At 40.7% G+C, this 23,918-nt stretch overlaps 1 protein-coding gene across 2 annotated transcripts in view; it reads left to right on the forward strand.

The window, feature by feature from the left end:
- dlg2 (discs, large homolog 2) overlaps positions 1 to 23,918 on the forward strand; it is a gene marked incomplete at its 5' end in the record, with an annotated part of 93,144 nt that overhangs the window by 61,946 nt on the left and 7,280 nt on the right. Inside the window, 9 exons of one of the 2 annotated variants that reach the window (XM_079214259.1) lie at positions 691 to 843; positions 3,895 to 4,051; positions 7,195 to 7,297; positions 11,763 to 11,807; positions 14,916 to 15,030; positions 15,251 to 15,427; positions 16,658 to 16,733; positions 18,205 to 18,301; positions 21,013 to 21,063. In XM_079214259.1, coding sequence (XP_079070385.1) covers positions 691 to 843; positions 3,895 to 4,051; positions 7,195 to 7,297; positions 11,763 to 11,807; positions 14,916 to 15,030; positions 15,251 to 15,427; positions 16,658 to 16,733; positions 18,205 to 18,301; positions 21,013 to 21,063 — 974 coding nt within the window. Of the gene's footprint in view, positions 1 to 690; positions 844 to 3,894; positions 4,052 to 7,194; positions 7,298 to 11,762; positions 11,808 to 14,915; positions 15,031 to 15,250; positions 15,428 to 16,657; positions 16,734 to 18,204; positions 18,302 to 19,094; positions 19,141 to 21,012; positions 21,064 to 23,918 lie in introns of those variants that run through there. The other variant, XM_079214260.1, reaches the window with a different exon arrangement.

A 23,918-nucleotide genomic window follows, 5' to 3' on the forward strand; every position in this document is an offset into this window, starting at 1 on the left:
AAGCTAATGGTGGCTAACGTTAGCAAAGTGAATATATGTATTGCGTTGTGAGTCACTTCACTGACTTCATGACTATGATGATTAACCTGAAGATCACAATATTAGTTCACAACTTTTAAAAACTCCTGCATCCGTTTGCTGACTACTTAACCATAACATAAATTGAAATCATTGAAACTATAAATCATTTAAGCTCTTAAATATCAACTAATATTGATACCACCACCACATGATGAATGGTTAACCGTGAAGAACCTCTTTCACTACAAAGCACCAACGTTGGAGGAATGCTATACATCATATGTAAGAAGTGTGTGTTAACGTCTGCACTCCTGCAATTAAGGATATCAAAATGTGATATGGATTTTTAATCTGGCAGAGCAAGGATCCACCACGTCTAAGACCGGTTTCCATGTCTTGACAAATCCCTTGACATTGTCATGGAGGGTGTGGGTCAACTTTTCCAGAGGAAAGACTTCAAAAATCCCCTGATACAAGGGTTATCTTTAGAAATCCAGAATTTAAGAATAATCATTCGTGCAATACAGAAGTATTCCAATCAGCTTGCTGCTTTATTTCTATTATTCTTCCTGTCTCTCCTCCCCGTGTCTCCATCATCTGTGTTGATCCCAGACACCTCCCCTTGTCTCTGGACACTAACCTCTGCTCTTGTCTCTCGCTCCACTGTAGGCCTCCTGAGCCAGTTTACAGCACTGTGAACAAACTATGTGACAAAGCCCCCTCCCCCCGACACTATTCCCCAGTGGAGTGTGACAAAAGCCTCCTCCACTCCGTCCCCCTCCCATATCACTTAAGCCTGTTCCCCGACTCGGACTTCACCAGGTACTTTCCACCACCACCACCTCTCTGCACTCCGCCACTGTGTCCCATCCCTCCATATGCATGGCATGCCGTGATACCATGACATCACCGTCCTAAAATAATGGCCCAAGTCATTTTTTCAGGTTTTTCAGGTTTTTCAGAAAACACAAAAAACTTGACCAAATGTAATATAATGCACAAGCTGCCTCTAGACACGGCACAACAGGCTTACTGTGATACCGGTCAACTGACGTTATGATTGCTAATATTATGTTCCAGTGAGGTTTTCATTGACAAATGCTAACTAAATTGCTAGCTTAAATGCTAGCTTCAAACTGCCATCTTGAAAAACATGTAAATTTGCCTAAGTCACATTGTCTTTTGACTTTGATTGCTAACTAAATTGCTATCTTAAATGCTAGCTTCAAACTGCCATCTTGAAAAGCTTGTAAATTTGCCTAAGTCACATTTCTTTTGACTTTGACTGCTAACTAAATTGCTAGCTTAAATGCTAGCTTCAAACTGCCCTCTTGAAAAGCTTGTAAATTGGCCTAAATCACATTGTCTTTTGACTTAGGCAAAATAAAATGTCCTAATTCACACTCTTGACATAGAATTATACTACAGGGGTAGAATCACATGATCTGTTCAACTGAGGATGTAGGAGATTTTACCAGAGGTGGCCAGTATCATGAGGAGATGATTTAGGCAATACATTACTTAGGCCATTACTTTAGGAAGGTGACGATGTGTTCCTTCCTTGATAACCACCAGGTTTTCTCCTGTGCTCAGACGCTTGCTCCCTTCATTCACCACTCTTTGGTGTTGTTTTCTCAAGCTAGCATGCTCGTCCTTCCTCCTCTTCCCTCCGTCTTTAGGGCTCTGATGAAGACTGATCACCTACACAATGTTGTCCAGTGGTGGAAGAAGTACAAGTCATTCATTTAATACTTTCCTTCAAAAAGGGTCTATTTCAGAATAATGTTTAATATATTATTGGGTTATAATCAATGTTGCAGCTGGTAAAGGTGGAGCTCATTTGAATGACTTTATGCTGGCTAGTTTGTAAATTCCCTCCAGGGAGAAGACATACTCATCATGTCTTATCCTTTGATATTCCATCATAGTTTATTTGTTGTTTGCATTTTTGTATTAATAACCTGAATCTGCAACGTAACTAAAGTTATCAGACAAAGGTAATAATACCTTTTGAAGTAGAAGTAAAAAGCATGAAGTAGAGAATGTCAACATATGTGATACTGCTCTGCTATTATCAATGAAACAAAACCTACTTTTTACTGGTGACGTAGTAGTAGTAGTAGTAGTAGTAGTAGTAGTAGTAGTAGTAGTAGTAGTAGTAGTAGTAGCAGTAGTAGTAGTAGTAGTAGTAGTAGTAGCAGTAGTAGTAGTAGTAGCAGTAGTAGTAGTAGTAGTAGTAGCAGTAGTAGTAGTAGTAGTAGTAGTAGTAGTACGCAACCGTCTTTTTAGTTCCATGAACACGGTAGCTCCTCTCCATATGGTATGAATGTGAATCCTCTGCCGGCTGAACAGTTGTGTGTCAGAGTTTCTTTTTTTATGAATTCAACAATCCAAGGAACCAATCCTCTCTCAGTTTGCCACTTGCTGCTGAAAGACAACAATGCTGCCGTCTGAAATTGGAGAATACAAATGTCTTTACTTTTAAAATGCCTCTGTCCCTTTCCATTTGATTTGCTAGATTTGATAAATGCTGTGTCTGCATACCAATAGAAGACAGACACTGGAGTCGTGGAGAGTCTAAGGATGGTGATTTGACGAAATGGTGTAATTTCGCGCTATATTAATAACGATAAGATAAGGAAAAGGACGGTGATGCATTGGCTAGCACGGTCCCCTCACAGCAAGAGGGCCAGGGTTTGATCCCCGATCCTGATCCACATAAGTTGTCTTTATGCCTATATTCAGTATTCATAGTTCATAGAGAGGGTGCTGTCACTAACAAAGGTATGTTACACACAGTAGTTTGTGTTAAAGCCAGAAACGGATGTGAACAGGAGGCGGGCTCTGTTGACTAACGGGGTACCGGAACATGTGGAGAACCGCAGAGGACGCATGGTTGGTTCTGTTGAACAAGAAACATTCATCAAATATTCACAGCTTTGCTCTAGAAAGAAAAAGGCCCAGAGCTCCCAATGATCTAGCTCTGTGTTTTCATGCTCCTGTAGTTCATGTATTCACCAGCAGGTGGCAGCATGCTGCTTACCTTCATGGTGACGTTCATTCATGAAGAAATGGTTTGATGTCAGTATTTAGTGTGGTAGATATAAGTACTGTCTTCAGACAATAGGTGGCACTCTGCATTGCCTCCTTGAACAACAGACATTTTCATATCAACTTTATGGTTGTCCCTGGAGGGCAACAGGTTTTACATTAAGGAATATAACAGCGTGCCGTGAGACATTGTCAGGTGTGCCGTGGGTAAAAATATCCAATTTCCATTAATCGGTCCCAAAAAATATGATTTAGTTGCCGCAAATAGTTTTCCATTGATGAGCATCTGAGCCTGCAATATAGTGGCTGGTAGCGTAATTAAATACTCTTAAAATAGCGACTTACCATACATGCTGTAACCCAAAAAGTTCCAAAATGTCACATTGTAGCATAACAATGTGACATTTTGTAACTTTTTTTTGGTGGGCTCAAAAAAGGTTGAAAAACACTGGCCTAAAGTATGTCTGTGTTAAAGGAGCTTCTGTCCTTCAGTGTATGTCTGACGCCATCCCATGCATGAATCCTCGCGTGTGTCTGTGTGAGTGTGAGAGAGGGAGCAATCAAGCCAGTGTGTGTGAGCATGTGACGAGGTTCCTTTTCCGTCACAACTGAATTGGGGACAAGCGATCCGAAGTAGAGCACCATCCCCCCGTGGAGCTCCGGCAGTCTCTGAGATCCGGCGGCTGAGCGAAGCATCGCCGAGGCTTCGGTCCACGTAATTCGCGATCGTCGTCTACCTCTCTGTCGTCCGCCGCCCGAGCCCAAGATGCTGAAACCCGACGACTCCCCCGAGCTGATGTACTATCTGAACTGTCTGTACAGGGAACCCAGGAAGGTGGTGCTCCACAAAGGCTCCACGGGCCTGGGCTTCAACATCGTGGGCGGCGAGGACGGAGAGGGCATCTTCGTCTCCTTCATCCTGGCGGGAGGGCCCGCAGACCTGAGTGGAGAGCTGAGGCGAGGCGACCAGATCTTATCGGTGAGTCCAGACAAGACACACGGCCACGTTGGGGAACGTTTTTTAAATGGATTCGGATCGTAAGTCATGGCTCCATTATTGATAAGTCACCGTCTGGATTCAGACTTTGGGATCAAGTGGTGTACAGTAGAAATTAATATTTTAGAATACAAGCTGCGTACATACAAAATTAATGATGAAAATCAGAAGTGATCACAAAGAGACCTCATAGAACAAAGCTGCAAACAACAAGGTTCCCTCACTGCCAGCACAGATCCACTTCTAAAGAGTTCAACCCGTGTGTTCCCCGCATATTTATAGAGTGTAATAGTCCTACTGGCCTAGATATATTTTCAAGGCCAAACACACATGCTCTTTTTTTTCATCCCTGCGGTATTTTTCCAATATTACCAGCTGTACAGTTACTGTTGTTACTAGAATGTTTATTTTATGCTGAACCTGTTCACTGGTGGGTTTCCCATCAGAACCCATTCATTGTATCTTATTAGCTTTAAACAGCACTGTAGTTATTTTTTGCGTGGGTTTTCTCCCTATAATCCAGACAAACAGTAGGCTAGCAGTTAACTCATTAAATGAAGCTGGGTAAGGCCAACATTTTGCCAAACCAATACTTCCAGTAATATTCAAAGTTATGTCGACTAAAAGGGCTGGTTGTATAAATCTCACTCCAGGAGAATTAAGACAATTATCACTTATCCTTTAGTTGATCAACAGAACATCAATTTGAGCACATTTTCACTTTTCTGACAATTTAAATGAAAAAAACCCATTGATTAATAAATCCATAAAATGAAATATTTGTGATTTCAGCCTTTAAATCCAGTCCCACTTCCTTTGGAATCGTCTCACAGTGAACTCAGAAGTTTGAGACATGAGACATGAAACATGCAACAGTCAGCATTTTGCATTCATGTGTTTTCACAAACGGTAAAGAGCTGACACAGATTCAGACTTATCAGAAGATCATCAACACGCAATATTAACTCAAAACACACCAAACACACAATATTCTGAATAGAATGTGTAAGAACGTCCAGGTACTTATACACGTGCCATCAAGAATATATTTGAAGTCCTCACGATTATGGCCTTGAAATTAATTTGTCACATTTGAGCCATTTGAATATGGTCATTATTATGGTTATTTACCAGCAACTAGTGTTTTCTGGAAACTTAAAATGTTGTCATTAGCAATGAGACAAACAGTGAACTTCGGAGAAGTGCAGTACATACCGTTGTTAGCATTGTTAGCAATGTTAGATACATGACACTTAACTGGAATTTAAAAAAGAAAGAAACATGCACCTACTGTCAAGTGTCGTCCCATGGAAGGTTACCATGTGTTTGCACTGGTTTGGTATAAAGTTAACCTTTTGAAAACCAACCTATTTTTAGGCCCTTTCCTCTAAAATGTCATCCCCAAACTAAAAAGGGTGTATCTCTGCAACCACTAGGGCTATTTGAATAATGTGAGTGTTATACTAAAAGGTACACATGTGAGATTGTGTTCAGATGTGTAAATATCAGTTTACATGTTACTGGTTAAGAGTAAATGAAGATGACACACAGAAAGAAATGAAAAAAGGTTTCAGGTCCGCCTATAAAAAAATCACTTTCAGGATGATTATTACTTTGAAATGATGCAGCTGTAAGGTCCAACTCTAACCCAAATCATAGCTCAATATGTGAACATTCTCTAACCCAAATCATAGCTCAATATGTGAACATTCTCTAACCCAAATCATAGCTCAATATGTGAACATTCTCTAACCCAAATCATAGCTCAATATGTGAACATTCTCTAACCCACATCATAGCTCAATATGTGAACATTCTCTAACCCAAATCATAATATAATATGTGAACATTCTCTAACCCAAATCATAGCACAATATTTGAACATTCTCTAACCCAAATCATAGCTCAATATGTGAACATTCTCTAACCCAAATCATAGCTCAATATGTGAACATTCTCTAACCCAAATCATAATACAATATGTGAACGTTCTCTAACCCAAATCATAGCACAATATGTGAACATTCTCTAACCCAAATCATAGCTCAATATGTGAACATTCTCTAACCCAAATCATAGCTCAATATGTGAACATTCTCTAACCCAAATTATAGCTCAATATGTGAACATTCTCTAGCCCAAATCATAGCTCAATATGTGAACATTCTCTAACCCAAATCATAGCTCAATATGTGAACATTCTCTAACCCAAATCATAATTCAATATGTGAACATTATCTAACCCAAATCATAGCTCAATATGTGAACATTCTCTAACCCAAATCATAATATAATATGTGAACATTCTCTAACCCAAATCATAGCACAATATTTGAACATTCTCTAACCCAAATCATAGCTCAATATGTGAACATTCTCTAACCCAAATCATAGCTCAATATGTGAACATTCTCTAACCCAAATCATAATACAATATGTGAACATTCTCTAACCCAAATCATAGCACAATATGTGAACATTCTCTAACCCAAATCATAGCTCAATATGTGAACATTCTCTAACCCAAATCATAGCTCAATATGTGAACATTCTCTAACCCAAATTATAGCTCAATATGTGAACATTCTCTAGCCCAAATCATAGCTCAATATGTGAACATTCTCTAACCCAAATCATAGCTCAATATGTGAACATTCTCTAACCCAAATCATAATTCAATATGTGAACATTATCTAACCCAAATCATAGCTCAATATGTGAACATTCTCTAACCCAAATCATAACTCAATATGTGAACATTCTCTCTGCAAAGGTTGACTTTGATAAAGTGAAGCAGAAGTTAGAGAGGGTTTAGTACAGAGAAAATTCAGGCGAGGTCTCCAAAATTTCCATTTGCGCACATCTGTGACATTTTAATTTTCTCATGTACCAAACCATATATTTCACTTGTATATTACTTATGGTGTTCAATACAACCAAATACAGCAGTTTGGGGCTTTTTTTCATAAAACAAGCCATGATTTACAGTTTTATATAACAATCGCTCAGTCTGCCACATAGGGGGGACTGTCTTCATCTGTGCTCCAGGTCATTGTAGTGTCTGAGTCCAATGAAACAGACATTCCACCCAACTAATCTTGGACTGTTCCTTGTTGTTAACACAGGTAAATGGCATTGACCTACGAGGAGCCACACATGAACAAGCAGCAGCAGCACTGAAGGGAGCTGGACAGGTGGTCACCATCTTTGCCCAGTACAGACCAGAAGGTAAGTCACCACAAAAACATGAGAATGTTCTGGTTAGAATCAGGCGATGGCTCACCTTATATGTTATTGCGATTTACACATCACAGAGCTCTCAATAAACGATCAATAAATGGATAAATAAAACAAAAGAAAAGTCACGGAGAAAAATAGAGAGTTTAATTCTGCGTGGACGTATTACTTTGCTTTGACTGCCAACCAGACCTGTATGCTTGATATGTGGCGAGAAATTAGAAAACAACAAAACATTTAATGTTGAAAGACTCTTCCAGAACAAGCATCTGCTGAAAAGTATCACGCTGCAGGTGAGCGAAGAAGAGAGATTTCTCAACTGCTGCAGAAAACTGAGCAAAGTAAATAGACTTTCAGGAAGTGCATCACGTCTCCAAACTCAACTCCTGCGGCTGGTTGTGTGGCAGCTCATGAGACAGTGAGGCGCTCAGTGTAAACATAGCAAAAGATATGAGTTTTAAAATGAAACTTAGTAGTGTGGACATGGCCAAGTTATTTCCTTTAAATAAGAAGTTATTGCAATCAACCATCCTTAGCATTCTGGGATCAGTGGGCTGCTGTGAAGGACACTTCCACATGCAAAATGTGGGCAGGACAGGTATTGAACCTCCGACCTTGTGGTGACAGAACGACCTCTCTACTCCATGAGCCACACACATGGGGAGCATTGACCTGCATCGTTGTGCTTGACCTCAATGTAGACCGACACGTGACAGTGTATTTTGTTTTCTCCTCTTCGTAAGAGTTTGATGTTGTTATAACAGGCAATGCAATGTCAATAATTGTCTTTATACAACATACAACAACAAATACAACAAACTATAGTTTTTGTATAGTTCTGTATATAACAAAAGTCCCTTCAGGGTCTTAGGCCTTTTTCTTGATTTTACATAATTTCTTAAATTCACCTTTTAAAGGCACTTGCATATGAGATTCATACCCTACATGTGTTACATCAAACATTGCAGAACAATCTCAGCTCTCTATGTAATACGACACCATTGTCCTAAGGCACAAGTGTAAAGTGATAATATGGCCCTACAGCTGAAAAATTGAAGCTTGATTTTTGAAATTCTTCATATCTCTTGTGAACGTACTATGTACTTTTTACCAGCACATGGTCGTGTGTCGCTTCGCGCAGAGTAAAACTGAACAGCTGATCGGAGCAGAGCTGCTGTCTCTGTGTGTTCTTGTAGTACACTGCAAAAACACACTGGTTGTCAGGTGGGTGGTGTGTTGTCTATCTTACTGAAAGCCTGTGGCTTTGTGCAGTGTAGGTGGGTAGGTATTCCTGAGTGTTCATTGGGTAATTTCACACAAAATGTCGACGGACACCTGAATTAACAAATCACGGTGAAAGTCGAAGCTCGACACAGACTCCACAGGCTGTCAGCTCCTGTGAGAGACACGTAAGAACACACAGGGGAGGGGTGCGGAAACTACAGAGTCTGGCGGATCTAACAACAGCGGATTCTTATTTCCGTTTTTTCGCAGAGCTATTAATATTTAAAAAACGTAAACATCGTCAAGCACGCCAGCACGCTTCAAGACCCGGAGGGGTTAAACTAACCGCTGTTTCGCTAACCACGTGTTATAACGCTAACCACCACCATTTCACAACTCTAACCATGTGTTATAACGTTAGCTGCCTCCATTTCACAACTCTAACCATGTGTTATAACGTTAGCTGCCTCCATTTCACAACTCTAACCATGTGTTATAATGCTAACAACCACCATTTCACAACTCTAACCACGTGTTATAATGCTAACCACCACCATTTCACAACTCTAACCATGTGTTATAATGCTAACCACCACCATTTCACAACTCTAACCACCTGTTATAACGCTAACCGCCACCATTTCACAACTCTAACCATCTGTTATAATGCTAACCGCCACCATTTCACAACTCTAACCACCTGTTATAATGCTAACCGCCACCATTTCACAACTCTAACCATGTGTTATAACGTTAGCCGCCTCCATTTCACAACTCTAACCATGTGTTATAATGCTAACCACCACCATTTCACAACTCTAACCACCTGTTATAACGCTAACCACCACCATTTCACAACTCTAACCATGTGTTATAATGCTAACCGCCACCATTTCACAACTCTAACCATGTGTTATAACGTTAGCCGCCTCCATTTCACAACTCTAACCACCTGTTAAAACGCTAACCACCACCATTTCACAACTCTAACCACCTGTTATAACGCTAACAACCACCATTTCACAACTCTAACCACGTGTTATAATGCTAACCACCACCATTTCACAACTCTAACCATGTGTTATAACGTTAGCCGCCTCCATTTCACAACTCTAACCACGTGTTATAACGTTAGCCACCTCCATTTCACAACTCTAGCCATGTGTTATAACGCTAACCGCCACCGTTTCACAACATTACCCACATGTTACAGTGTTAACCACCAATGTTGTACAAGCTTAACCAATTTCTGTTCCACAACTGCCACCATTTTCCAAAGCTAACCATGTTACGGCATCAACCATGCTACGACGCTAACTACCACCTTTTTACAATTCTAGAAAGACAAGTCTCAAAGACAAGGAATGTTAAATCATTTGTTTTCCTACTGACACTAAGTTTCTGAGAATAGTTTAGAAAAGATGCTAATCATGTAATCTGATTCAACAACAGCATTCTACTTGACTGTCTTGTAGCAGCAGCATGTAGGCTACATTGTAATAACCCAGCGGTTCCCAAACGTTTTAGGCCACGCACCCCCTTCTACATCCCGACCGGGTTCACGCACCCCCAATCCCCCACACCTTAAAAAAAAAACGCAACAGAGCCTATTTATAGCCACATAAAATCGGACCAATGCGAGAACTGTTTGCTCGCGCAAGGCATCATTTTTTTTTTTACACAAGGCGTCACTTTTAAAGAGCAATAGGGATGGCGAGGACACACACACAGGCTCAGAGGCAGATTGCATTTCACATTTATTTACTTAAACACAGTAAGCCACGTAAAGAACAAAGAGTGGCACATGATAGGCTCAGAAACAGATATAAATAAAAAAGGAGGAGTCCATATGAGGATTTTCACATGCAGTGCAGCCTGCAGCAAGAGAGATAGAGAGGGAGAAAGTGAGAGACGTGAGTCTCTCACTTTGAGAGACTCACGTGAATCAGACTGCAATTGTTTTTGGTTGTTTTGTAGCTTTTCCAATTTTGATCTAAAAAATGTGAGGGGCTTCTGACTTGCACTGGCATGCTGGTGTTCAGGTGGCGGCGCAAATAAGAGGCTTCAGACAGCTGTTAGCCAGAACCTCACTGCACAACACGCACTGTGGCTTCAGGCAATCTGCATTGCCAATCCAAGTGAAGCCCAGACCCAGATAATTGTCATCATATTTTCTCTTTTTTTTCCCAGTCTGATGCTCACTCTCGTCTCCTCTTTCTCCGACTCCCGGTCGGTTTCTTCTCCCGGTCTCTCCCCAACGCACCTCTCCGTTTCTCTCCCTCCGGTTCCTCCCTCTCTCTCTGTCCCTCTCCTCTTTTATTACTGATAGCTTCAGATGTCCCACCTGACAGCTTCACCGATTTCAGCCAGTTTAACATATTTTCATGGATGTTGCTGAATGAATGAAATGACGTTTGGTGCACAAGCTAGGCTAGCTAGTGTGTATGTAAAAGACAGCCGGACCGGTAGTGCATCTATTTATTAAATAGTACGTTTTTAATTTTAAATTTAAATATTACAAAGGGAAATTTTTTAATTAAAAAAACAAATTATGTTTAATATTAATTATTACACCATTAGACCACCATTACATTTTTCCTCTCGCGCACCCCCTAGAGGCAGCCCACACTTTGGGAATCCCTGTAATAACCCATGCTAATTCAAATCTACCAGACTGTCTGCCAACCTTTTGTAAGTTAACGTGTTGTGGATCAGACAGCTTTGACTGGTGGCATGCCTCCTCTCTTAAGGTCTGCAGCAGTATCTGCTGGAGGGCTGTAGAGACCTCTCATGTCTCATGGAGGCAAACTCACAAACTGCCCAGACCCTTATACCCAGAGGTGTAGCGGATGTTTGCCTCAAAAGTATCCATATAAAGGTTCTTCTCTCTCAACAATCAGAAGAAGTGTTGCAAACAACAGCCTCATGAGACTTGTGTTGGTTTTTTTGATTGATTTTGCTTCTCAAAATGACCTAGAGGACCCAAAAGCTTCCACAGACGTTGCTCCGTCTCATAGGAGACTCTTCAGTAGTGTGGCCAACAGAGTAGAGAAGCTATTCGACTTGGCATCCAGTTCAATTTGAAGCCTTCTGTAATCAAAAGTCTTAGTTTAGAGATAATGCTCCCCTTCACTCATCCAGCTCGTTGGCTTGTGTCCGTCCGAGGTACCATCTCTAACCGAGCTCTAAACACCTCTGGGACTAACAACTGCTTTCTCTTCTTGCCCATCAGAACTTGCTCTATGCTCACCGCGACGGGCCCGCTCTCCTGCACCAGGTTCGTGCCATTGGCACCTGTGGCTGCTCTGAGCATTAGCATCATTCACCACTGAGTGAATGTGATCACAGACAGTCTGTTCACTCCTCCTCACCAAGCGTTTGACCCATGAACATCTGACCCTTTCCTCTCCCAGTCTGTTTCCCTCTCACTCCTCCACTGCACACGCCCTTTTAAACCCTCCCCACTTTACCGTTTGTCCCTATGCTCCCATGCCGTGACCCCTCAAACACTGTCCTTTCTCCTTCCCCTTTAAAGATGTAATTAAGATAATGTCCTCTTTTTAGATACACTGTGCTTTGAGGTGGCTATTACCGGTACATGCAGACACAGTCGTCTCAGTTTAAAGGCTCTATGAAGTATTTGTGTCATTACATACCTTAGATAATAGTAACTGTCAACAGTGATCCAGAGGAACAAGAACGCCGTCTATGGAAGGAGGCGTTACCTTAACTAATTAATCTAAAACTGTTCTGTACGCAATGCTGGACAGTAACACCTGTATAGTCCATGGGGTACATTTGAACTGTGCAATGGGTCTTCCTTTGTAAAGCATGTACTGGTGGTCAAGGTCAGCAGGGTGCTATGTTGATCTAATAGGGATCTACTCCTGTGTGAAAAGACCTTCAGAAACACATGATGACCCAGAGATTACACCCATAGATCTACTGAAACTTTGCAAATCCGTAAAGTACCGATGCTTGACATGGATCCAGTCAGGTTTCTTTATTGATTCATCACATTGTATAACAATAGAGGCCAACATTGATTTACACAAATATATACTCATATACCTTCGTGTTTGGCAAGTAGATTGATAAGTTGTGTGTGAGATGGTGTGGACGGGACAATGATCCTGGATATTGACTAATTTCTACACCGTATATACGGTTCACTCTTGAAAATAACTTCCTCATATTGTTGGAAAACTAGTAACTTGATCATGTGTCTCAGCTCCAGATTGAACAGCTGTGCGTGATCAGATATGAAGGTGATCAGATATGAAGGTGATCAGATATGAAGGTGATCAGATATGAAGGTGATCAGACATGAAGGTGATCAGATATGAAGGTGATCAGACATGAAGGTGATCAGATATGAAGGTGATCAGATATGAAGGTGATCAGATATGAAGGTGATCAGACATGAAGGTGATCAGATATGAAGGTGATCAGATATGAAGGTGATCAGATATGAAGGTGATCAGATATAAAGGTGATCAGATATGAAGGTGATCAGATATGAAGGTGATCAGACATGAAGGTGATCAGATATGAAGGTGATCAGACATGAAGGTGATCAGATATGAAGGTGATCAGATATGAAGGTGATCAGATATAAAGGTGATCAGATATGAAGGGTAGAGCAGACAAGTCTTGGGCTCAATCCCAGTCTGCACCCTCACGGACTTGGAGGCTCCCGTGGCGTCAGTAAGTCCCTGAGGGTTCAGGGTTCGAGGGCTTAGGGGACTTTGGGATTGGGTCTTGGTCTTGTTTGGTGCGTCCGTTGGCTCCGCCCCTGCACCGCTCATGAGTAGGATCATGAGAGGTGTCCATGCTTCACAGGAGGGACGGTGTGTAGAGAGCAGACACGAGGCGCTATAACCGCAGCATATATAGGAGGATGTAACGTCACCGTGGACATGCAGACAGGTATGTGAGACTCCGTTTGGAGGAAGAAGATTTGTGTATAGTAAATATTGTGGAAATGTCCGTGGAAATTAGATGATTTTCCAGGTATAAGATGAGTTTTCTTCATTTCAGTTTCCTTGGGCTGGGATGGTGAGGAAGCATGAAAGAGTTGATGAAAACATATCAATAAAACACATTTAGTATTTTCAGCTCTATTTACGCTTTATCTTTTCTTGCCCTTATTTCTAAAATACAGACGTGCAGTCAGTGGTTGGTTTGTTTCTTTACTGCTTGATCTTTGTAAGTGACAGATTAGCCAGCAATGCCTAAAGATATGAGCTTTTCACCCTCACAGTAACCTCACTGTCAGCAGAAGGCTTTCCACATCCTGACATCCTCCTTCACTCGGCTAAGAGCCGTTCACTTCCTGCTCCAGGCGTCAGTGACTGGAAACACTTTGAGTAACTTTGTAGCAAAGGACCTCAGATATGTGTCTTAATTTCCTCATCTATCTATTCCCTTAACTCAGGCTTCTTACGGTCATAGAAAACCTGGAGAAGTCATGGACTTTTAAAATGATTATTTCCAGGCCAGGAAAAGTCCTTAAAAAAATAAATCCCAAAGGTTTAGTAAAAGTCATGTAAATGTGTTATATTCATGTGTTCATGACGTTCATTTACGCTGAGTTTGAAATAATGAATATGCTTTCAAAAGAGATATAAGCAGGCATACATACAGGCATCTATGTAGATGTTTATTCTTTTAATCAAACTATTGTCTCATTCATTTGAGTCATTTAAGGTTTACTGTATGCTTTGTATTCTCATTGTTAGTTTAAATATTACATTTACTCACTTTTTACTGTTTACACCCAGATTTCACTAAATGTTTGTCATGACATTTGGTTTAAAGTCATGGAAATTTGGTTTAAAGTCATGGAAATTTGGTTTGAAGTCATGGAAATTGGGTGAAGAGTCATGGAAATTTGGTGAAAAGTCATGGAAATTTGGTTTGAAGTCATGGAAATTGGGGGAAGAGTCATGAAATCCATTGGTCAGAATGTGTATGAACCCTGTATATATGCTCAGGTGTTTATTGTGTCATTGTTGTTTGGTTGTATGTCAGTCAAGTGTGGCTTTCAGTCAACAAGTTGTCCATCACAGACAGTTAGATATTGCAACGTGACTTTAGGAAATATAATGTAGACGTAGACGCTGACATGAGAGGTCTCCTGTAGAGTATTGATGGTGCCAAATTACTTTTGACCAACTTAGACATAACATTTTAAGAGGTGTAAGTATAAAGAAATAGTACAAACTTAAATATGACTATAGGTGTATATATACTGTGTGTATCCAAATACTTACACTGTGCACTGTGATAAACTCAAAATATAAAATGAAATACAAAACATTATTTTGAGTACACTTTTCTCCCTCCCTCTCAGACTCAATATGTCTCTAATCTTGTTTTGCAGAGTACGGACGTTTTGAGGCCAAAATCCACGACCTGCGGGAACAGATGATGAACCACAGCATGAGCTCTGGGTCCGGATCCCTGCGGACCAATCAGAAGAGATCGCTCTACGTCAGGTTGGTCCTTTTGGGGAGTTTACCCTCGTTTGGGACGTTCCAGCTGAATTCAGTTGAAAAAGCCGTCCGTTTTATGCCCTAAATTGATTCTTTCCAGGCAACATTACAAGAGTGATGCTGAATCCTTTTCATATTTCTTATTTTAGCACTACCCAATTACAAAACAGCTCACATGGTGGAATCTTTTGCATTACTAATCCCCATATTTCCCACTGAACAGAGCTCTGTTTGACTATGAGAAGTCAAAGGACAGCGGCCTCCCCAGCCAAGGGCTGAGCTTCAGGTACGGAGACATCCTCCACGTCATCAACGCCTCGGATGACGAGTGGTGGCAGGCCCGCCGCGTCACGCCACACGGGGACAGCGAGGAGATGGGGGTCATCCCCAGCAAGAGACGGTGAGCAGCGGACAGAAACCCTCTGGTTGTGGAATCGCTCCAAGTCGGTCTATGATTCGCGTGAAAAACATTGATCGTTGTCCCAAAAGAGGAACAGTCAGTCAATGAGGCGACAGTGCCTCCGTGATTGAAACAGCAGGGAAACAAATCAGATTTTTATTATTATTATTATTATTATTATTATTATTATTATTATTATTATTATTATTATTATTATTATTATAATATCTTTATTTAAAAGGGATCATGTACAGTTAAAACATAATTGTCACCATTTGATGCACTGTACCAGATTTTAGCTACAGCTAATGTGCATCTGTAGTCCCTTGACAGACCATAACAAACATAAAACAAGAGCAAACAGCACAGGATAAAAGACACAATACATTTATATGTGGGGAGAAGAACACACAATACAAAGCTACAGTACAGCACATTAAGAATAAGTAATAAAAAACGTTAAAAATACCATAAATTGAGGGTTATAAGGCGCACCCTTTTATTAGCCGCATCTACTAAATACAACAACAAAAGTTGTATTTAATCTTATACAAGTTTATGGTTTATAAGCCGCTTTTGCTGCTGCTACCGAGTCGCTAGCTAGCTCGCTAGTGCTAGCTAACACTCGCTAACTAACGCTCACTAGCTAGCATGTCTCTGCAACTGCTGCTAAATTTAGAATCATAAAAATCCACAAATTAGCCACACCTATATTAAAGCCGCAAGTTGAGGAAAAAAGTAGCGGCTTATAACACAAATTCTACGGTAAGTAATACAAACCATTAAAAGTAAGTAAAAAAACATTAAAAGTAAGTGATACAAACCATAATAATTTTGCTCAATGAGTACAGCTCTGACCAGTTTTCTACAGATTTCAATTCAAGCTTTCAATAGACACTATTGATGATCCTCTACATACTCATTGACCTGGTATTGATGATCCTCTACATACTCATTGACCTGGTATTGATGATCCTCTACATACTCATTGACCTGGTATTGATGATCCTCTACATACACATTGACCTGGTATTGATGATCCTCTACATACTCATTGACCTGGTATTGATGTTCCTCTACATACTCATTGACCTGGTATTGATGATCCTCTACATACTCATTGACCTGGTATTGATGATCCTCTACATACTCATTGATCTGGTATTGATGTTCCTCTATACATACACAGTTGAAAGTGGTAAATGGCTGACGAAGCTTTTTGCTTTGCAGGGTGGAGAGGAAAGAGCGAGCGCGTCTAAAGACGGTGAAGTTCAATGCACGGCCGGGGTCATTGGACTCAAAAGGGGTAAGAAGAGGCCCTTTATATCCGCTCACCTGGTCGATGGCTCAGATGTAGCTTCACCCTGACCGTAGGGCTCTGTGTGCACTGCTTCTACCATGCAGTAGTCTCATCCCGTGTGTGTTTCTTCATGTACGTCAAAGAAGCTGCATTAAACTAAAATGATGGAATGACAAAAGAATGCCTTCTCTCTAGCGTCCGCTAAAAAAGAACAAGAATTATAAGAGTTGGGCTTATTCTGATTTTCCGTCATTGATTTTTACATTTCACTTCCACCTCCTGCTCCAGTAGGTTTCATACTTCATAACCACGTTTTACTTTTCACACATATTTAATGTATACGACGTAAAGCTAAAACCACCATAGCAAAGTGTAAAATGTTCTCTCTCCAACACATGTAGTGTATAAACAAGACTTAACATAAACATGTAGGTTTGTGGCGTCGCTTCACTCTGTGTGAATATTCCACGTCAGCAGTATTTTGTCTTTAAAAGATCATATTCATCACTTCACGTCTCATCCTCTTGAGTTCCTACTTCACTGCATGTGTTTGTGTGCTTCTTTTCTACGACTAAACCCCGTTACGTTACTTCTCTCATAGCATGATCTCACTTTATTCTCACCTTGCTTTTACTTTTACTTGACTGTGGAACGTCAAGAAGTACTGGACTGACACCATTATCCCCAATGTAAAGAAGACTGTTTGACTCTCACACTGCGGATGATCTCACACGTTTGTTTGTTAGCGTTAGACAGATTCTGTTAAGTTTTTGTCTCAATTATATAACCCTGAACTGAGTTTAAAGTATCAACACAAAGTCTTGGCAAACTTGTTTGAGAAAATGTATGTTATTTAGTTTTTTTAGCTAAATGAGATACCATGAAATCTCCTCCATTTGTCAGATCAACAGTCCAACAAAGTTATGACATCTACACTCATGGTCCCACTACCTTCAATGGTTAGCGTCTGCTAGCGCTAGTAGTAGTGCTAACAGGAGCGCTAGCCGGCTACAGGAGCGCTAGCCGGCGTTAGCGGGGCGCTAACGGGGATACTGACCGAAGGTAGTAGCGGCTTGTAACCAGACTTTTACGGTAACCAAAATTGCTAAATTTTCTAAGTGGTCTAACTAAAAAAAAGAAACCCAGCAACAATTTAATGAGGATCTTAAATAACTTGCAACCTACTTTGATCTAAACCATTGTGTACATACCAGTGGTGTAGGGGCCTGCTAAGCCTTCTCTGCTGGCCTAAACAGAATCACAAAGTTTTTCACAGCTGATCCACTGAAGGCCCAGGTAGAAAATCCACGGCCCGTCATAGTAGAGCTAAAACAAATTTACATTGAAGCTACCTTCAACACATAATCCGTTTTCCCCGTCACAACTTCTTGACGTCCCACTTTCTTGCAGCTGTGGTTCTGTCTGCATGACCGTGACACATGTGCCTGTTTGCCCCATGCTTTCTCTCCCTTCACAGTCATTCAATGACAAACCTAAAAAGAATTTCATCTTTACGCGAAAGTTCCCATTCTACAAGAACAAAGAGGGTGAGCAGGATGGCAGTGACTCGGACCGTAAGTACTCAGACACACATGTAGGTGACATGTAGGGCCGATGGGGGACGCCGCTGTTTTCCTCTCTCCGTCATCCCGGTTGTCTTTGTTTTCTGTCTCGTTCTGTTGGACCACAGTCGGAGACGTTCTGGCTCAGATGCTCATCAGTCAGCAGAGAGAAGCCAAGTCAACGTCTCCATATGGGGACACTCAGGGTTGTTAGGGTCACGGAGAACCTGGAAAAGTCATGGAGTTTTAAAATGGTTACTTCCAGGCCTGGAAAAGTCCTTGAAATCCCAAAAGTGTTGTAAAAGTCATGTAAATGTGTTATATTCATGTGTTCATGACGTTCATTTACGCTGAGTTTGAAATAATGAATATGCTTATAAAAGAAAGACTCAAAATATAAGCAGGCATACATACAGGCATCTATATAAATGCTTATTCTTTTAATCAAACTATTGTCTCATTCATTTGTGTCATTTAAGGTTTACTGTATGCTTTGTATTCTCATTGTTAGTTTAAATACTACATTTACTCACTTTTTACTGTTTACACCCAGACTTCACTAAATTTGGTTAAAAGTCATAGAAAAGTCATGAAACCCACTGGTCAACATGTGTATGGACCCTGGATCCGGTATGACCCAGTTTCCCATCAGAGATGGTTTCCGGCTCACTGGCGCTCTCTGCTGGCTGTTTGGTGTCTGGACAGAGACGGATCCTCCTCTCTCTGCCTCCAACCCTTTGCTTACGTTGCGGCTGTCCTCCTTCCTCTCTCTCTTCTGTTCTGGCTCTCTCTGGACGGCCAACAGGACATCCTGGGGATAGGTGATGATGGGTATGGGACAAAGACGTTCAGTAAGTTGGTCCAGGAATGATTCCTGGGCTCCGTTCACTCGACCCTCCGCAGCCTGCTGCATGTTGCATCTGTTGGATTGGTCTTGCTTACGGGAAAAGACGCCGCTTGCCCTGTCAAAGTAGCTCGTCACAGAGGGGGACATGAATCTCATCGCTTTAAATAATAGTCATGAGAAATAAAGTCAGGAATCAATCGGTCAAAAGTCACGTTAGGATTTTCTTTCACCTCCTTTTTTCTCTCTTTTTGTGAACCAGCATTGATTCTTTTGACTTTGATTGTATTACCATGATTAATCCACTTAAAAGTTAGCTTTCTCTATAAAGTATGACATTATTTATATCTATATAATGTGTTTGTATTAATATGGCTGACAGTCACATGGTTCCAAACAATTTGGTATGAGTGTTGAAGCCAACACTGATTATTGTGTCCCAAACGTTTAAGGGGAGGTAAGGTAGGGTAGGGTAAGGTAGGGTAAGGTAAGGTAGGGTAAGGTAAGGTAGGGTAAGGTAGGGTAAGGTAAGGGGGGGTAAGGTAAGGTACGTCAAGGTAGGGTAAGGTAAGGGGGGGTAAGGTAAGGTAGGGTAAGGTAAGGTAGGGTAAGGGGAGGTAAGGTAGGGTAAGGTAAGGTAGGGTAAGGTAAGGTAGTGTAAGGTAGGGTAAGGTAAGGTAGGGTAAGGTAAGGTAGGGTATGGTAGGGTAAGGTAAGGTAGGGTAAGGTAAGGTAGGGTATGGTAGGGTAAGGTAAGGTAGGGTAAGGTATGGTAGGGTAAGGTAAGGTAGGGTATGGTAGGGTAAGGCAAGGTAGGGTAAGGTATGGTAGGGTAAGGTAAGGTAGGGTATGGTAGGGTAAGGTAAGGTAGGGTATGGTAGGGTAAGGCAAGGTAGGGTAAGGTAAGGTAGGGTAAGGTAGGGTATGGTAGGGTAAGGTAAGGCAAGGTAGGGTAAGGTAAGGTAGGGTAAGGTAAGGTAGTGTAAGGTAAGGTAGGGTAAGGTAAGGTAGGGTAAGGTAAGGTAGGGTATGGTAGGGTAAGGTAAGGTAGGGTAAGGTAGGGTATGGTAGGGTAAGGTAGGGTAGGGTAAGGCAAGGTAGGGTAAGGCAAGGTAGGGTAAGGTAAGGTAGGGTAAGGTAAGGTAGGGTAAGGCAAGGTAGGGTAAGGGAGTTTATTTTCATTGTAAAAACATACAACGAAAGTAAGTTGGCGACTCATCAGTCAGTCAGGTAAAAACATGTATTACAAACATTAAGACAGGACATTCTAATTATAAAACAATTTAAAAGTAAATAAAACATAAAACAGGCATCAATGGCTTAAAGGCATGCTGGCCGCTTTGCGTCTATATAGTTACATCCTCTAACCACGCCTTTCCTTAAGCGTTCATCATGTGTGATGCATGCCTGCATGACACCGGCATGAACGACTAACGTGTTTTTGTAATAGTGAGCATGTTCGTTTGAAGCAGAATGTTGGAGAAAGTCCCGATGACGTCTGTTTGTTTTGTCCCTTAATCTGTTGGAGTCATTTAGGACAAAGACGTTTACTTTCATGTTGGAAAAACACTAATTCAATTCAGTTCAAATGTATTCGGTAGAGCCCAGAATCACAAACTCACAGCGGTTCTGATCAGGGTTACTTCAGGATGCTTCAGAGATTTCTGCTCCTATTACTCGATGAGTGGAACATGATTTCTGACAAGTGTTTTTCAACTAACTTAATATCAAGCTTTCCATTGGAAGTAACGACATCACACAGAACTCAAATGGTTTACTGAATGCATGCACTGAGGTAACTGTTTAAGAGCAAAGCTAACATGTGAGTTTAATCAGTATAATGAGTGTTGTCCTCACGCCTTGTTCCCTGTGCCGCCAGGAAGTCAAGAGGACTTCATTCTCTCGTATGAACCTGTGATGCGGCAAGAAAGTAAGTTACTGAACCGAGGCCTCGACACTAGAACCACACGTCTTCACTCTCAGTCCGCCTTTAGTCCAGTCTACTCTGTAACTTAAACCTTTAGTCCAGTCTACTCTGTAACTTAAACCTTTAGTCCAGTCTACTCTGTAACTTAAACCTTTAGTCCAGTCTACTCTGTAACTTAAACCTTTAGTCCAGTCTACTGTGTAACTTAAACCTTTAGTCCAGTCTACTGTGTAACTTAAACCTTTAGTCCAGTCTACTGCTTAACTTAAACCTTTAGTCCAGTCTACTGCTTAACTTAAACCTTTAGTCCAGTCTACTGCTTAACTTAAACCTTTAGTCCAGTCTACTCCTTAACTTAAACCTTTAGTCCAGTCTACTCTGTAGCTTAAACCTTTAGTCCAGTCTACTCTGTAACTTAAACCTTTAGTCCAGTCTACTCCTTAACTTAAGCCTTTAGGCCAGTCTACTCTGTAGCTTAAACCTTTAGTCCAGTCTACTCTGTAACTTAAACCTTTAGTCCAGTCTACTGCTTAACTTAAACCTTTAGTCCAGTCTACTGCTTAACTTAAACCTTTAGTCCAGTCTACTGCTTAACTTAAACCTTTAGTCCAGTCTACTGCTTAACTTAAACCTTTAGTCCAGTCTACTCCTTAACTTAAACCTTTAGTTCAGTCTACTGCTTAACTTAAACCTTTAGTCCAGTCTACTGCTTAACTTAAACCTTTAGTCCAGTCTACTCTGTAACTTAAACCTTTAGTCCAGTCTACTCCTTAACTTAAACCTTTAGTCCAGTCTACTCTGTAACTTAAACCTTTAGTCCAGTCTACTGCTTAACTTAAACCTTTAGTCCAGTCTACTCTGTAACTTAAACCTTTAGTCCAGTCTACTGCTTAACTTAAACCTTTAGTCCAGTCTACTGCTTAACTTAAACCTTTAGTCCAGTCTACTGCTTAACTTAAACCTTTAGTCCAGTCTACTGCTTAACTTAAACCTTTAGTCCAGTCTACTCCTTAACTTAAACCTTTAGTTCAGTCTACTGCTTAACTTAAACCTTTAGTCCAGTCTACTGCTTAACTTAAACCTTTAGTCCAGTCTACTCTGTAACTTAAACCTTTAGTCCAGTCTACTCCTTAACTTAAACCTTTAGTCCAGTCTACTCTGTAACTTAAACCTTTAGTCCAGTCTACTCTGTAACTTAAACCTTTAGTCCAGTCTACTCCTTAACTTAAACCTTTAGTCCAGTCTACTCCTTAACTTAAACCTTTTGTCCAGTCTACTCTGTAATTTAAACCTTTAGTCCAGTCTACTCCGTAACTTAAACCTTTAGTCCAGTCTACTCCTTAACTTAAACCTTTAGTCCAGTCTACTCCTTAACTTAAACCTTTTGTACAGTCTACTCTGTAACTTAAACCTTTAGTCCAGTCTACTCCTTAACTTAAACCTTTAGTCCAGTCTACTCTGTAACTTAAACCTTTAGTCCAGTCTACTCTGTAACTTAAACCTTTAGTCCAGTCTACTCCTTAACTTAAACCTTTTGTCCAGTCTACTCTGTAACTTAAACCTTTAGTCCAGTCTACTCCGTAACTTAAACCTTTAGTCCAGTCTACTCCTTAACTTAAACCTTTAGTCCAGTCTACTCCTTAACTTAAACCTTTTGTACAGTCTACTCTGTAACTTAAACCTTTAGTCCAGTCTACTCCTTAACTTAAACCTTTTGTACAGTCTACTCTGTAACTTAAACCTTTAGTCCAGTCTACTCCGTAACTTAAACCTTTAGTCCAGTCTACTCTGTAACTTAAACCTTTAGTCCAGTCTACTCCGTAACGTAAACCTTTAGTCCAGTCTACTGCTTAACTTAAACCTTTAGTCCAGTCTACTCTGTAACTTAAACCTTTAGTCCAGTCTACTCCGTAACTTAGACCTTTAGTCCAGTCTACTCCGTAACTTAAACCTTTAGTCCAGTCTACTCCGTAACTTAGACCTTTAGTCCAGTCTACTGCTTAACTTAAACCTTTAGTCCAGTCTACTGCTTAACTTAAACCTTTAGTCCAGTCTACTGCTTAACTTAGACCTTTAGTCCAGTCTACTCCGTAACTTAAACCTTTAGTCCAGTCTACTGCTTAACTTAAACCTTTAGTCCAGTCTACTCTGTAACTTAAACCTTTAGTCCAGTCTACTCCGTAACTTAGACCTTTAGTCCAGTCTACTCCGTAACTTAAACCTTTAGTCCAGTCTACTCCGTAACATAAACCTTTAGTCCAGTCTACTGCTTAACTTAAACCTTTAGTCCAGTCTACTCTGTAACTTAAACCTTTAGTCCAGTCTACTCTGTAACTTAAACCTTTAGTCCAGTCTACTCCGTAACTTAAACCTTTAGTCCAGTCTACTCCGTAACTTAAACCTTTAGTCCAGTCTACTCCGTAACGTAAACCTTTAGTCCAGTCTACTCCGTAACTTAAACCTTTAGTCCAGTCTACTCTGTAACTTAAACCTTTAGTCCAGTCTACTGCTTAACTTAAACCTTTTGTCCAGTCTACTGCTTAACTTAAACCTTCACAAAGACAGGATGTTGAAATGGAGTCAGGTTCTCAGAGCTTTTTGGCGATTGAAGGATATTCTGCCTTGATTTTAATCCAGAACACCGGCAGAGTTAAAACTAACTTTTAAGTTAAATTTTGGGGATACGATCACGTGAATTAATATAGAACAGTTTGCTTATTTAAGATATGGTGCTGTGTGCTGGGACAGACCTTGCTCCCACTATTGTCCATATCATGCTATCCATACATGTAATTCATGTTGTATGAATACACACATAAACACAGTAGTGTAATGCATCTTTGCACACAAACAGGAAG

The sequence above is a fragment of the Taurulus bubalis genome, assembly GCF_910589615.1.
Source record: "Taurulus bubalis genome assembly, chromosome: 2".
Taxonomy (NCBI): domain Eukaryota; kingdom Metazoa; phylum Chordata; class Actinopteri; order Perciformes; family Cottidae; genus Taurulus; species Taurulus bubalis.